Below are 15,570 nucleotides of genomic sequence, written 5' to 3' on the forward strand. Positions count from 1 at the left end.
GGGGGGAAGGAAGCCTAGTTAGCACACAGATTCCCTTAGAATTACTTCTTTTTTCTGTTATACCTAGGATGGTGATTCACGTGATGTTTCTGTGAAAGTCATTCTTTTGGGATATTGACATGTCTGTCATACAGACATTTGGGATATACAGGAACTGTTTTAATGCACAGCAATTTGCTCATGAAAATTTTCAGTTTGCAGGACTTACTGAGTTATCATACAAAATAATGGTTTGCATTATGACATTTCCATGTATGTATATCCTTGTATTTGAGGCTGCATAATCTTGACACATTTCCATGTATGTAGTCACATTGCTTGTCTCCAAGAAAAGGCTCATCATTGAGTGGCTGCAGCATTGGGTTTAGCATCAATGGTTTCTTTCTAAATTTTTTCATAATACATGAGAACAAAAAATGTTAGGGATGCCATTTTGTTTGAAAACATGCAACTTTTCTGCCTATTTTTGTAGAAAATTGAGTCAGCTGTTCTGTTTAATTGAACATTCTGAAATTAATCCATGTATCTCATAGATAATCTCTCTATGGAGCTATAGTTCATTCCTTCCACATAGGCATATTGTAACGCTAATCACAAGTCAACCTAAAACAATAGCTTACATTTTTTCTTGGGGTTTTGTAATTTTAGATCCACCTAAGACCTACACCCAGGATGGAGTATGTTTAACTGAATCAGGGATGACTCAGTTACAGAGCCTCACAGTTACAGTTCCAAGAAGAAAACGGTCAAAACCAAAATTGAAATTGAAGATTATAAATCAGAATAGCGTGGCTGTTCTTCAGACCCCTCCAGACATCCAATCAGAGCACTCAAGAGACGGTGAAATGGATGATAGTCGAGGTAATACCAATTTATTTTCCTTGGAATATGTGATTAAGAATCAGTAGATATGGGGCTGGAGAGATGGCTTAGCAGTTAAGGTACTTGCCTGCGAAACCTAAGGACCCATGTTTAACTCTCCAGATCCCACATAAGCCAGATGCACAGAAGTGAGACAAACACAAGGTCGCACATGCCCACTAGGTGGTGCAAGTATCTGGCATTCTATTACAGTGGCCGAGGCACTGGTGGGCCAATTCGGTATCTCTACTCTCTCTCTCTGTTCCCCCCAAAATAAAAATAAACAAATAAAAGAATCAGAAGATATGGTAACTTTTGAACAATGTGTGATTTAAAAGGGTAAGTCACACTTGCTTAGGTAACCTGCCCTTTCCACTGATTGGTGTTTGAAGACCTTGCCATTTCAGGTTCGTTTGCTTTCATGTACTTCCGTACGAGTTCTCCCATAACACTTTTTCTGTGCAGCTCATGAGTGGGAAGTCCAGAGGCTTGACTTGAGTGTGCTGGAGATCATAGAAGCTGTCTCCCATACTCTGAGCTCAGGTGTCGTGTTGAAGCTGAACAACCCCGTGTGTCCAGAAGAGCAGCTGTTGCTGGTCCTTTGTCAAGTGAAAGCCGCCTAGTTACTGACCTGATTTATAAACATTTCCTTCAGCTCCACATATCATAAGGTTTCACTGGCTGAAATCATGAAGTCAGAATAATTTCTGCTGTTAAATTCAACATAAATTACATTTTTGCTCATTTCCAAAGATGACTTGTAGATAGTCATTTTGGAGGACAGCTGATTCTGAAATAAAATAATAATAATTTTTGTTTTGCTAAGTTTTAGTACTTAGCAGTATTTATTGAATTCATACCCAATGTTGGAAGTCTTATTAGTGAACAAACTAAAAGAATTACAGGGGCTGGAGAGATGGCTTAGCAGTTAAGCGCTTGCCTGTGAAGCCTAAGGATCCCGGTTAGAGGCTCTGTTCCCCAGGTCCCACGTTAGCCAGATGCACAAGGGGGCACATGTGCCTGGAGTTCGTTTGCAGAGGCTGGAAGCCCTGGCGCGCCCACTCTCTCTCTCTCCCTCTATCTGTCTTTCTCTCTCTGTCTGTCACTCTCAAATAAATAAATAAATAAAAATACTTAAAAAAAAAAGAATTACAGTAACAATTCTAACAAGAAAATGGTCAAAGCCAAATTGAACATGAACATTATAAATTAAAATAGTGTGGCTGTCCTTGTTTTCTTCAGAATTTATCTTTAGTGTCTATGCTAAATAAATAACGTTGAAACACAAATTTCTTCCCAGTAAGTTGCACAGAAGTACATCATTTAAATTCTAAAACATAGAACCTTTATTAAAAATTTAAAGTTAGTTAATTCCTCCTTGAAAAATTTCATTTCCATAAATATAACATGGCTTTATAAGAGTTAGATTTGCCTATATTGTAATATTTAAGCATGTAAGCACACTTGAATTATCACTCTGCATTGACTATCCCTCCCCCCCCTTAAAATTTTTTTTAAGATTTTCAAGGTAGGGAGGGTCTTATTCTAGCCCAGCCTGACTTGGGATTCACTGTAGTCTGAGGCTGGCCTTGAACTCACAGTGATCTTCCTAGTCTCTACCTCTGGAGTACTAGGAATAAAGGTGTGTGCTACCATGCCTGGCTGACCTTTCTTCTTTGTTTTTAGTTATGAATTAAGTTTGTTGATGAGAAAATCACAAATTGTGGGGCTTATTTATATGGGAGAAGTCACAATTTGTGAGGTTTAGGAAACAGGGTCCAACATGGAAACATTGCAGTTTATAATGTTCATTTATAGATTATATATTTACGAAGTAGAGCTGCAAACATGTGGACTTGAGGGAAACTGAGGCTTTTAAAGACAGAGTGACTACTGGCCTGTGTAGGGTAGAGTGTAGGAGCTTGTGTGGGAGACCCGGAAGAACCTGCACTTGGTAGAACAGAACCCAGAGGACAGCCATGCATGTCGTCTAAGAGAGGAGTTACCCCAAACTACAAAGCAGAGACAGGAAGAAGACAGGAGCCTTTCTAGGTAAGGGAAGACAGGATTTGTTGGTAGATTGAGGCCAGTTCCCTAGGCCAGCCCATCCTGGACTGACTATCTAGGTAGGGTGTTAAGACTGGGCAGCAGGGGACACAAATTCCGTTTTAGGGGTATCATTTTATGGTTCTCTTTGAGCCTTGATCCCTAACTGAAGTTGCCTAAAAGCTAGCTTTCTCCTTGTAGCAGACAGCTTCAGGTTCACAGAGCTGAGCTTCCAGACCAGGCACAGTTATGGAGGAAGGGATTTACTGAAGCTTACAGATCCAGGGGAAGTTCCATAATGGCAGAGGAAGCCGGCCTGCCTACACAGGACCAAACACACAGAGAGAAGCCACAGCCAAAAGCCACACAGCACACTTCTGGAACTACAAGTGGAACTAGGCACACTTTGCCTTTCTTTAGATTGAAATCTCAGACCCACCACCACCTTAAGATTCCCCCAGTGACACCGCAGCCAGGTGGTTGCAGATGCAAACTACAAACTAATAAGACACTGAATATATTGGAGGGCATCTCTTCAAACTACCACACTCCTGTTTCCCCATCCTGACATAAAACTGCTGTTAGAGGGAACCGGACACAAGACCACTCTAACTTCTTCGAGCTGAATGTGGCTTCAGGATGTATGGAGCATTGAAAGTCTCGCTCAGAGGGAGACGCTACTCTAGAGGCCCAAGAAAGAAACCAAGAGCCAGTTGGATGTCTTACTGAGATCTATGTGTAGGTCTTTTTTCTTCATCCCTGAAAAAGTGAACAACAAAAACATAGCAGTTTGAGACAATAGGAAATGGTTTTGTGTCATTGGAATGAGGAGGCCGAAATTTAAGTGGAAGCTTGGCAGAGGAAATCAGAATCAATATCTATTGGGAGTATTATCTGCTTGTTTGAAAAGAATTTTAAGTTTTTGTCACATAAGAAGCCTGTTTATAGGAGCTTAGGTCTTATGATGAACCTGTGTAGGTTTGGCTGTCTTAGCTGGATTGATTTTTTTTCCTCAGTGGCCCAGACTTTGGAATTAATATTTATTTCCATTAGAGGTAAGCATAACATTGCCCGAGGGGGTGGGCAGGTGAATGGAAGACCCTGATTTAGCTAGGAGATTTCACCCTAATAGCAGGGAGATTTTTGTATAATTTAAAAAGTGTGGGAGAAAGGAAATTCTCCCTTGTTACAGCTGAGCACCATGAAGGAGTGTCTGTTGACTCCTGTTTTTAATTCAACTGAAAACTACATCTATGTTCAGGAGATAGCAACCAAACTCCTCTGCCCCAAATAGCAATGAAGTAGTAAAATACTAGTGAGCCAAATTCATTTCTAGAATTTTTTAAAAAGATAATAAACAGGACTGGAGAAATGTCTTAATGGTTAAGGTGCTTGCCTGCAAAGCCAAAGGACCCAGGTTCGACTCCCAGGAGCCACATAAGCCAAGATGCACAAGAGGGCACACGAGTTTGTTTGCAGTTGCTGGAGGCCCTGGCGTGCCCATTCTCTCTCTCCCCCTGCCTATTTATGTATCTCTCTCACATTAATAAATAAAAATAAAAATATTTTTAAATATATATTTTTATTTATATATTTGAGAGAGAGGGTGGGGGAGAGAGAGAGTTTGTTTACAGCATCAAGAGGCCCTGGTGCACCCATTCATTTTCATTCCCTCCCTCCTCTTGCAAATAATCAAATAAAGATGTATTTTAACAAGACTGCAAAATTAAAGGTAGTTACATCTACATGAATTAAAATCCAGGTTGCTGCTGCAGTGAGATTATTTCAGACAAAAATCTTAACAGTCATTTTGAGCTATAGACTAACATGTAGAACATCACATCACCTGCGGCTAACAAGTGTTAAAATTTTATAGGCTTACTTGTCTACTTGGACTTTTCATTTCAGTATTAGAAGGCAAGAATTTAAAAAAAAAACATGTCACAACAGTGGCAAGAGCTAAAGAAAAAAAAGTGTTAGAGGGACTAGAGGTGGCTCAGTAGTTAAAGGTACCTGCTTACAGAGGCCCAGGTTTTATTCCCTAGTACCTACGTAAATCCATATGCACATCTGGATTTTGCTTGTAGTAGCAGGGGTCCCTGGCATGTGTCTCTCCCTCATGTCTTATCTCTATCTTAATAAGTAAATAAAATATTTAAAAATAGTTAGACTAAGTACAACTGGAAATTGTAGCAGTTACCTTCTTGCTACTGGGACAAACACCCAGCTCAAAACAGCTCATGGGAGGAAGGGGTTTATTTCACCTTACAGTTTCAATGGAAAGTTTCCTCGTAGCAGGAGAAAGCATGGCAGAAGCAGACAGCTGGGCATCACATTGTGCCACATCAGCAGAGAGGTAGCAGCAAGGGGATGCTAGCACTGGTAAGTGGGGCTGGACTGTGAAAGTCAAGGCCTGTTCCCAGTAACACACCTCCTCCAGCAAGACTCCACCTCCCAAAGGCTCCACCTGTTAGAGATTGAGTATGAGGCTTCATCAAAAGCACATTAGGCTGTGAGGGACATATATTCAAATCATATAGCACAACATATCATATAGCACACACCATTGTGGTGTCATATAATTTGAACACCAGGGTACGTGTCCGGCATGTTTGATGAATGCTGTGAAAACCACTGCCCGGGAGTGTAATGAGTGGGGACAGTGGGAGAGGACAAGACCGGAGACGTGAAGAGATGGACAGCTCCGTAGGCCTTGTATGACCATGAGACTTGGGAATCTGCATGTAGTGACCAGATGTGCCTCTCCTGCTGAGACAAAACATTTGACAAAAGCCAACTTGTGCAAGGATTTATTTCTGCTTCCAGTTGTAAGGGTTACAGTCCATTATGGTGACAGGAGCTAACCACATTCAGTCCACAGTCAAGATGCAGAGTGAAATGAATTCTGTTGCTCAATTCTCTTTCTCCTTTTGGTCAGTTTGGGACTCTATTAATAACCATTACAGTTATACATGCTGTTACAGTTAGGGTGCCTCTTTTTGCCCCAATTAACCTAATATAGAAACTCCTTCACAGACATGCCCAGAGTCAGGTTGGCAGACTATCATATTGGAATAGAATGGGGCTGTCAACAAGTGTTTCTCAAGAAGAAAGAGCATGATGTCATTTATTGCTCTTCTGTGATGTGAATAGACTTTTCAGTACAGGAGTGAGGCAGGTAGATTGTTCTTAACGAATGCTACCATAGCAGCCCAGGTGAGCAGTATGGTGACCTGGAAAAGATCTGTCCTGTGTTCCTTGTCCTTACCATTTGCTTCCTCACATTCCTTCTGTAGCATTGGCATCCCTGTTCTGGTCCTTACCGTGGGCTGGTTTTCAAATACTATTGAGCAGAGAATTTGATTGTGGTTGACCATGGCTTTGGGTTGTGCAGACGTGGTCTGTGCAACTAGGAGTTCCCAGATGAGTGTCAGCCAGGAGACTTGGGAGAACTTAGTACTCAGCCATTCAAGACTTCTCTGGAAAAGATGGCTCCATAGCACCTTTAGGAAATGCTGCATTTTACAAGATGTGAAATTTCTTGAGTAGTCTACATTATTTATCAAATCATCGAAAATAGTATGAGTCTGTATAACCTTTCAGAAATAGAACAGACAGACAGACCTTGGAAAATTTTCTGTATGACTGCTAATAGGCAGTACAACACAAAAAGTAGTGGTGCTGTATCCAAGTTTATATTTTCCTTTTGTTGGAGTAACAGAAAATCAGTTGAAAATTACTATTGCTCTCTTCTTGCTCATTTCTTTATTAACTTATTTGAAGATTTTTTTTCTTTGTTTTATTTTGTTTTATAAGGTAGGGTCTCACTTCAGTTCAGGCTGACCTGGAATTCACTATGTAGTCTCAGAGTGGCCTCAAACTCACTGAGACCCTCCTACTTCTCCCTGGGCTTAAAGGCGTGTGCTAAAGAGTTTTGCTTGCTATTTTGGTTTCTTTGAAGGCTGTCCTTGAACTCACAGTGATCCTCCCACCACTGCCTCCCAAGTGCTGTGGTTAAAGGTGTGCACCACTACACCCGGCTTAAAAAATATTCATTTATTTATTTATTTATTAGAGATAAAGAATGGGTTCACCAGGGCCTCCAGCCACTAGAAATGAACTTTAGACACATCTGTCACCTTGTGTATGTGGCTGAATGTGGGTCCTAGGGAGGCAAACCTGGATCGTTTGGCTTTACAGGCAAACACTTTAACCACTAAGCTATCTCTCCAGCCCTGTTATCTTTAGTTTTAATACTTACTTGTCTTTGTAACAGGGTCTCAAGCAACTTGGGCCATATAGGAGACTCCCAGTTAAATTCTCAGTTCTCTTCTCTTGCATCATGAGCGCTGGGGTTATAGGTATCTTCCACTGTGACTGACTGCCATTCTTTTCTTCATCACATTAATTATTGAAAATTAATCAAGACATTTTAAGATTTAAACAATCAAGTATATACTTTTTCTGACTATTTCATTCTCATTTGTATCTCAATCTCAAATCATTTTGTAAAAGGAATGTTTTCTGTGTGCATGTGACAAACATGTGTTATGTGAAGAACACACATACTTTTTCCTGTTTGCTAAATCAAATCCATTTTTATAATTTAGTATTAATTGCATTTTACCACACTACACTCACATACACATGCTTAAAATGAGTTTCATGGCTTTTTAAGTATGTCTGTGCAGGAGAGAGAAGCAGGGAACAAAAGAATACAGCCATCACCAGTTCTTACTGTTACGGTCAGATTTCTAATGCAACTGCTCTGCTTTGCTGTTTTGTATTAAACCTAAAATTTGTCACATTATAGGCCTCCGTTTTTATGGTTTGTTTGAAGCAGGGTCTCACTCTAGCTAGCCCAGGCTGCCCTAGAACTCCCTGTGTAGCTCAGGCTGGCTTCATTCTCAAGATGGTCCTCCTTCCTCAGCCTCCAGAGTGCTGAGATTATATGACTGAGCCACCAAGCCTGGCTTGGTAGCCTTCCCATTTGTGAAGTGCATGCACTAGTAGCACAGCCCCGTTGAGTGTCATTCTGGTGAGATTTAAGGATGCATGCCGGCCCTTAGCACAAGGGAAACACAATTCTCAGCACCTGCTCCTGGTAGAAGACTGGTGCCCACTTGGTGCTTCTGTAATGACTGTTGGCTGCGTTTGATATGCTCCTTTTGAATTAGTAAAACGGATTATGCTTGTGTTCATTTAACTTGAGTGCTGAGTGCAGGGAATTGTCTGCCAAAATCATTCTTTGAACTCAACATTTCCAAAGGTGTAGTCTCAATATAATGAAAAAATATCTAGCCTTAGTGTTCTAAAGTCATATCTCTATTTTCTTAATTAAAAGTTCAGTATGCTTGAGTGGGGCCCCATGATTTTAATATTGGTCTCTAACTATACAGTTCCAGTTTGGAGCTGCTGGAATGTAGTATTCCACATATAATGTTGCACACATTCTTCACCAGTCTATGAAGTCCATTATTAACTTGTGATACTTCTGAAACACCTGTAATTTAAAATTTTTCTCTTGCTGATTATTTTTTTTAAATTTATTTATTTATTTAAAGAGAGAGAGAAAGTCAGAGAGAGAGAGAGAGAGAGAGAGAGAATGGGCATGACAGGACCTCTGGCTACTGCAAATGAACTCCAGATACATGTATCACCTTGTGCATCTGGGTTAGGTGGGTACTGGGGAATCGGACCTGGGTCCTTAGGCTTCACAGGCAAGTGCCTTAACCACTAAGCCATCTCTCCAGTCCTGAGTACCTTTTCTTATTGGCTATTTGTATGTCTTCCATACAGATTTAAGACACATTTTTTTTCTGATTTGTGAATCTTGCTGTTTTAAAAAAATATATTTTATTTTTATGGGGGTGGGAGGGAGGGAGGATGTGCCAGGGCCTCCAGCCATTGCAAACAAACTCCAGACCCATGTACTGTTTTGTGCATCTAGCTTTATGTGGTTCCTGGGGAATTGTACCTGGGTCCTTTGGCTTTGGAAGCAGATGCCTTAACTGCTAAGCCATCTCTCCAGCCTGAATCATACCATTTTGATAGGGGTTGTTGGAACATATTGCTTCGGATCATTTGGAAATTTTAACAGTGGTCTTCTAGCCTACAATTATACGATAACTATTTGTATCTTTAGTTTCAGTGTCTTATAGTTTTAAGTATTCAAAGCTTTTATTTATTTAAATTTATCACCAGACATTTATTTCATTTTGAAGCTTTTGTACTGTGAAGAAATTGCAAGTGATTTTATTTTTTAAGGCAAGCCCAATAGATTGGCCTTCTTTTTTTTCTAATGTGAGAAAAGAGTATGAGAGATAATTGGTGCATCAGGGCCTCCAGCCATTGCAGTTGAACTCTAACTTTATGCACCATCTTGAGTGTATGTGCAACCTTGTGCGCTTATGTCATCTTGTATGTCTGGCTTACATGGTACCTGGAGAGTTGAACATGAGTCCTTAGGCTTCTCAGGCAAGCACCTTAACTGCTTAGCCATCTCTCCTGTCCCAATGATCATTTTTTAAGTAAATATTTTAATTTTTGAGAGGAGAGAGAGAGAGAGACTATAGGCATGCCAGGGCCTCTTAACTACTGCAAATGAATTCCAGACGTAGGTATTACATCATGCATCTGGTTTTATGTGTGTACTGGGAATTGAATCCAGGCCAGGAGGCTTTGCAAATAAACACCTTTTAACTGCTGAGCCATCTCCTCAGTCCCAGTTGTGTTTTTAGCTTCAATTTCAGGAGAATGGATTCATGCATTCTATCATTTTAATTCAAGATTCTCTTTCATGTCTTCTAAGTCAGTTTACTTGAAGGCATTTGCTAATATTTGCTACTTGCTGAATTTGAATAAATGAGCATTTCATGACATAATTAAATGCCTTGGAGCAGTTATCAGATTGTGATGGAATTGGCCCAGGATTATAGATTCAGTTTACTGACATAATAAAACTAAATACCCTGTTTATGGTATTACAAAAGTATGTAGTATAGGATTCTTGGACTAGTGAGTGAAGGAAAGAGATAAGCTAATCTTAACGTTTGTTTGCCAAACTGGTCTTTTTTCCCCCACTGATAGTATACAACACGTATAATGTATAAAAGTTTGATTTATTTTGTATTTATTAATTTTATGTACTTTCTTCAGTGACATGTGTATTGGTCACTTGTGAAGTACAGTGCCCAGGGTGCAGTTGGTGGTGGTCTTAGCTTTATGAGGGAGAGCTGTCAGTCACAGACAGGGGCTTTGATGGAATCACGAAGCATGATGTGTGGAGGAGTGCTTCGCTGTGTGCGTAACCTTGACTAAATATCAGGGGTTTTTTATTTCCTGGAGTTAGAATAAATCTTGGAATTAGGGAGAAGGTAGGGGCTGGGGAATTCAGAATTAACTGATTCAAGGAATTGAGTAGAGTTTGTTGTGCTTGTAGTATAGTCAGGCTGGGTATTTCATATAAGACTGTTACAGTGCACCTTTGAATTTACAGTGTTCTGAGGGTTTGAAGAAGACATGCACGGTTGAAGTACAAGCTAATGCACGCTTATAGAAAGGTCATATATGGCCAGGCTTGGTGGCACACACCTTTAATACCAGTACTTGGGAGGTAGAGGTAGGAGGATCTATCACTGTGAGTTCAAGGCCACCCTGAGACTACATAATGAATTCCAAGTCAGCTTGGGCTAGAATGAGACCCTGCCCTCAAAACAAAACAAACAACCCCCCGCAAAACACAAAACAACAACAAAAAGGTTATCTATGTTGCAATTTAAAGAGCTGACTAACTGGAGGGGAGTGAGTAAGAGGCAGGGAACTAGAAAGGGCATCATAGCAAGGTATGTGCACAATTGGAGTAAGGTGCAGGGAAAGTGTGTTCAGAGAGAGAGAGAGAAATCTTGAGTGTGGGAGGAAAAGATTTAGGAATTATCAAAATGGTTTTCCATGCCATATCTTTCATAGGATGCTTCATTCCATGCATAGTAATGATGATGGGTACCCGGGAAAGGAGAGAGTGGCTAATGTCTACTTGTAGTTGCTAGTTTGGAGAGAGTGCGAAGCTAGAAAGGTCTTAGAGTCTGGGCCTGAAGGCATAACTAAAAGTGAAGGATTTGTACAGTGCAGATTGACATCGTCCTTCTGAGCTCTTCCTCAGCTTCCCTTCCCCTGGTTAACTGTGTTGCACCTCCCGAGAACACCACATCAAGGTAGCATGGTGCCCATACCCACTTGGAAGTCTCTTCACCCACTAGGACACAGGATGAGAATGGTTGGTGACCCTTGGCTTTTTGCTGAGAGTTTCTGTGTGTGATAGTTTTTCTAGTTTAATCCATACATGTATTATTTCTTTCAGAAGGAGAACTTCTGGATTGTGATGGAAAATCAGAATCTAGTCCTGAGCGGGAAGCTATGGATGATGAAACCAAGGGAACAGAAGGAACAGATGGTGTCAAAAAGAGAAAAAGGAAACCATACAGGCCAGGTAGAGTATCTGAGCTAGACATAATCACTGTAACCAAAAACTTAGCTAACTCAAATAATAGCAAATATTGAGGACTTGAATTATAATTTAAACACAGCATCCTGACAACTGTCTAAAGTCATGTGCAATGAGGACTAGACTATTTGAATGTTCACTTTAGCTGATGAATTCCTCAGGTTGAAAGCCTGTATACTTAACGGTTAAATCATTCTGTCAAACGTTAACCAGCTTACCAAGTGCACTACTAGAGTGGTTTTAATTTGTATTTGATTTTTAAAAATATGTTGTTTTATTTATAGACTTGTTGTTGCACTAAAGGTTAAAAATAATTTTAGCTTCTTTTCAAAGGCACCATAAAGGGACTTAAAATATGTTAAAAGGAACCTACAAACATAAAAATTGAAGGCCATGTTAAATTGGGTTATTTCATATTGCTGTGGAGTGTCCAAACTTCCACAACTCAAAGATGAAGGGATGAACAATAAGGTCTTTGAAGTGAATGGTTATAGGCTCCATAAAAAGGTATTGACCTCTGAAGGGGGTGCATCCACGGTATATTTGCTATATCAGGAACCTGTATTTGACTTTTTTTTAAAACAAAATATTTTATTTGGGGCAGAGAGCACAGCAGATAGAATGGGTGCATCAGGGCCTCTAGCCATTGCAAACAAACTTCAGACTCATGTACCACTTTGTGCATCTGGCTTGCATGGTCCTTGGGAAATTGAACCTGGATCCTTATGTTTCATGGGCGAGCGCCTTAACCACCAAGCTGTTCTCTTCAGCCCTGTATTCGACTTTTCAAACTGCTCATGTAGATACTTCGGCAGTTCTCTTCATTTTCAGCATTGAATTTCTGCTGTCTGCTTTAAAACTGACTTCAGTGTTCCTGAAGGACATGAGCAAGGGCACAGTACACAGTGAGCAGAACAGAGTTCTTGTGCCCCTGATCACGTGGTCCACCTGTTGCCGCAACTGTTGGCTTTATTTGAGAAAGAGGGAGGGGAAAGAGAGAGGAAAGAAGCAGATAGAGAGACAGTGGGTACACCATGCCCTCCAACCACTGCAAGTGAACTCCAGATTCATATACCACCTGTACATATGGCTTTTGTGGGTACTGGAGAATGGAACCTTGGTCCTTTGGCTTTGCTGGCAAGTGCCTTAACCACTAAGCCATTTTTCCAGTCCTACCATGACTTTAAATTTCTTGTGCATTTCCTGACTATGTCAGGGTTGGGAGAAAATTGCCTTACTTTTTACCTTATTGGGAGAAAATAATTGAAGTATGTCAATGCATACAGAAGATACAGGTTTTCTGTGGGCATCTTACTAGTCAGTTGTATCGTGTGACAAAAGCTCATACTGTTGAGTGCAAAGCAAGTTGATTTTACAGACTGTAGAGCTACAAGGAAAAATGAATTACCAGTTTACTAAACTTCTTTGTTTGGATAGGTATTGGAGGATTTATGGTACGGCAAAGAAGTCGGACTGGACAAGGAAAAACTAAAAGATCTGTGATCAGGAAAGATTCTTCAGGCTCCATGTCTGAGCACTTACCAAGCAGAGACGATGGTATTGTACTCTTTTGTTTGGTTTACCTCCTTGGGACTGACATCCTGTTGGAAAGAATAGTCATGAAATACTGAGGCTGCAACCTCATGCCTCTTCAAGATGGAAGAATTTGAATGCTGTAGAATTCATAGTGCAGCGATCAGATTTGATAGGAAATAGCTTAAACCCTGTAGGCTATTTATTTATTTTGAGATAGCCTATTATCCTGTAGCTCAGCCTGGTCACCAGTACTCAGTGTTTTCCGTAGTGTTCTCAAGCATGATTACTCCTGCCTCAGCCTCCATAGTGCTATGATGACGGCATATACCATCACCGGACTCTCTCCATACTGGCTTTGGTGCTGGGGGTGGAGCCTGGGGCTCACTATACCACACTCGCTATCCGTGAGCTGCACTCCTAGCCCCTGTTCTGAAGTTTTATGTCCTCCCTTCCTGATACCAAATGTGATTTCTATAATAACAATGAACCATAAGGGACTGGATCATTTGGTGCATAAGATACTTTCTGGTCAGTTTTGGTAGACTTTTTTTTTTTTTGTCTGCCTTACCTGCTTCATATCAAACTAAATTTATATGCTATTTAATTGAAAGTAACAAGTTAGACCAACAACTTTTCACAAAATTAAAGTGTTTTGTAAATATAGTAAGTGAACTTTCCGTCATCATCAATTAGCACTTCGAAGAAAGCCAAATATTTGCTTAAGCTGTACTTCTGTAAGTTTAGAATACTTCACTGTGTTCTTAACTTGAGAAGATCCTGATGGATTTTAGTCAGTCTTGATTATAATCTGTATGCTTGCATAGTTTGAAAAATATTCTTAATTCAGAATATGAAAAGACCTGGGATCTTTTTATCATTGCCTCTAAAACAGTCCTTCCTTTGTAAGGGCATACATAGGCTTTTGATCCTAAATGGATTAAGAAGAATCAGAAATTGCTGTCTATTTTTAGAAAGTTCTATAATTAAGCTTTTAATGTGGCTATAAGCAACCCTAATTAAGACAATTGAAATATGTAACAAGACTGTTTTACCCATTTCCCATCTGTCTTTTTACTATCCTCCAGATAGTTTCCTTAGACCTACATTTTTCTTTTTCTGAGCAATAGTCTTGAACTCAGGACTATTCTCCTACTCTGCCTCCCAATTGCTGTGTTTAAAGGTTACACCACCACACCCAGCTCTACATAAAACAAAACAAAACAAAACAAAACTTTTGTTTTTTTGAGGTAGGGTCTCACTCTAGCCAAGGCTGACATGGAATTCACTCTGTAGTCTCAGGCTGGCCTCAAACTCACAGAGATCTTTCTACCTCTGCCTCCTGATGGCTGAGATTTAAAGGTTTATACCACCATACCTGGCACTAGATCTACATTTAGTTTGTTTTTACCCATGTCTAATAAAAACTCTCATCTATTGATTTTTTTTTTAATTTCAAATACTGTTTAAATTTTTTTTTTTTCCTGTTCTAAATCAAGGGTTTTGTTTTGTTTTTGTTTTTGTTTTTTTTTTGAGGTAGGGTCTCACTGTGGCCCAGTGACCTGTAATTCACTATGTAGACTCAGGGTGGCCTTGAACTCACAGCAATCCTCCTATGTCAGCCTCCTGAGTGCTGGGATTAAAGGTGTGTGCCACCGCGCCTAAATCAGGCTTCTAATGTGTAAACACTACAGTTTCCCCCTGAAGCTTACTGTCCTCCTTCTGCTTCCAGTAGTCTTATTTCTTCACATAACCACTAGCTTTAGAGCAGTCTTTGAAGCCGGGGCACATCGGCGTCACTCTTCATGTATCCTGCCTCCATCTGTTGTGCTTGTTTCGTCCCATGTGTGGTGCAGGAGAACCCGCTTCACCTAACTGTTATCATTCCTCACTGCACACCCCACTCACTGGCCCCTTTTCCTCCTTAGAAATGCTAAGAACTGAACTGAAGGTGAGTTCTTCCATATTTGCATTTGTTACTCCTGGGACAATGGGCTACTACTAGGTTATGGATGCTTAAACTAACATACTCAGTTTATACTAATTTTGTCTATCTGTTATGTAAAAATTGAGTTTTAAAAAACATTTTATTTTCAGGTTAATTTTTGTGAATTCTCAGGAAAGACTTTCATTTTTATCCCTCATACCACATTCTGTGACAGGCTAAGCACTTGTCTTTGCTGTGGGTTGTGAAGACTGGGAGATGACCGGTTTTGGGGGTTGAGGGATGTCATTGTTTAACAGACCCTATGTTAGTTTCCCATCACTGTGACAACATGCCTGCAGTAATCAACCTCCACAGAAGAAAGGTTTTTGGGCATGCAGGTTTGGAGGTTTCAATTCATGGTTGGTTGGTGGTGTTGCTTTGGGCCTGTGTTGAGGCACCATGCTGTGTTGGGAGCTCATGGCAGAGGAAGCTCTTTACCCTCATGGCATCAGGGGAGGAAAGAGAGGAAGAGGATTGGTCTCAATCACACCTTCAAGGGCTCTGTCCTAATGAGCTAACTTCCTTCAACTAGACATAGCCTTCCAGGCTTCCCCTGACCTCTGTATTATTGCAGCATTGGTTGACCTTTAAGATCAAATGATGGCAGACTTGGGAATAGAGCCCTTTGGGGAGCTTAGGT

The 15,570-nt window shown here is 40.4% G+C and overlaps 1 protein-coding gene across 15 annotated transcripts in view; it reads left to right on the forward strand.

Moving 5' to 3' along the window:
* Positions 1–15,570, forward strand: part of Kmt2c (lysine methyltransferase 2C) — a 326,532-nt gene that overhangs the window by 230,039 nt on the left and 80,923 nt on the right. For all 15 annotated transcript variants that reach the window (XM_045160005.1, XM_045160010.1, XM_045160012.1 and 12 more), the window contains 3 exons: positions 649–861; positions 11,267–11,395; positions 12,848–12,967. In XM_045160005.1, the coding sequence (XP_045015940.1) occupies positions 649–861; positions 11,267–11,395; positions 12,848–12,967 (462 nt within the window). The remainder of the gene's footprint in view (positions 1–648; positions 862–11,266; positions 11,396–12,847; positions 12,968–15,570) is intronic.

The sequence above is a fragment of the Jaculus jaculus genome, chromosome 10 (assembly GCF_020740685.1).
Source record: "Jaculus jaculus isolate mJacJac1 chromosome 10, mJacJac1.mat.Y.cur, whole genome shotgun sequence".
In the NCBI taxonomy this organism is placed as follows: domain Eukaryota; kingdom Metazoa; phylum Chordata; class Mammalia; order Rodentia; family Dipodidae; genus Jaculus; species Jaculus jaculus.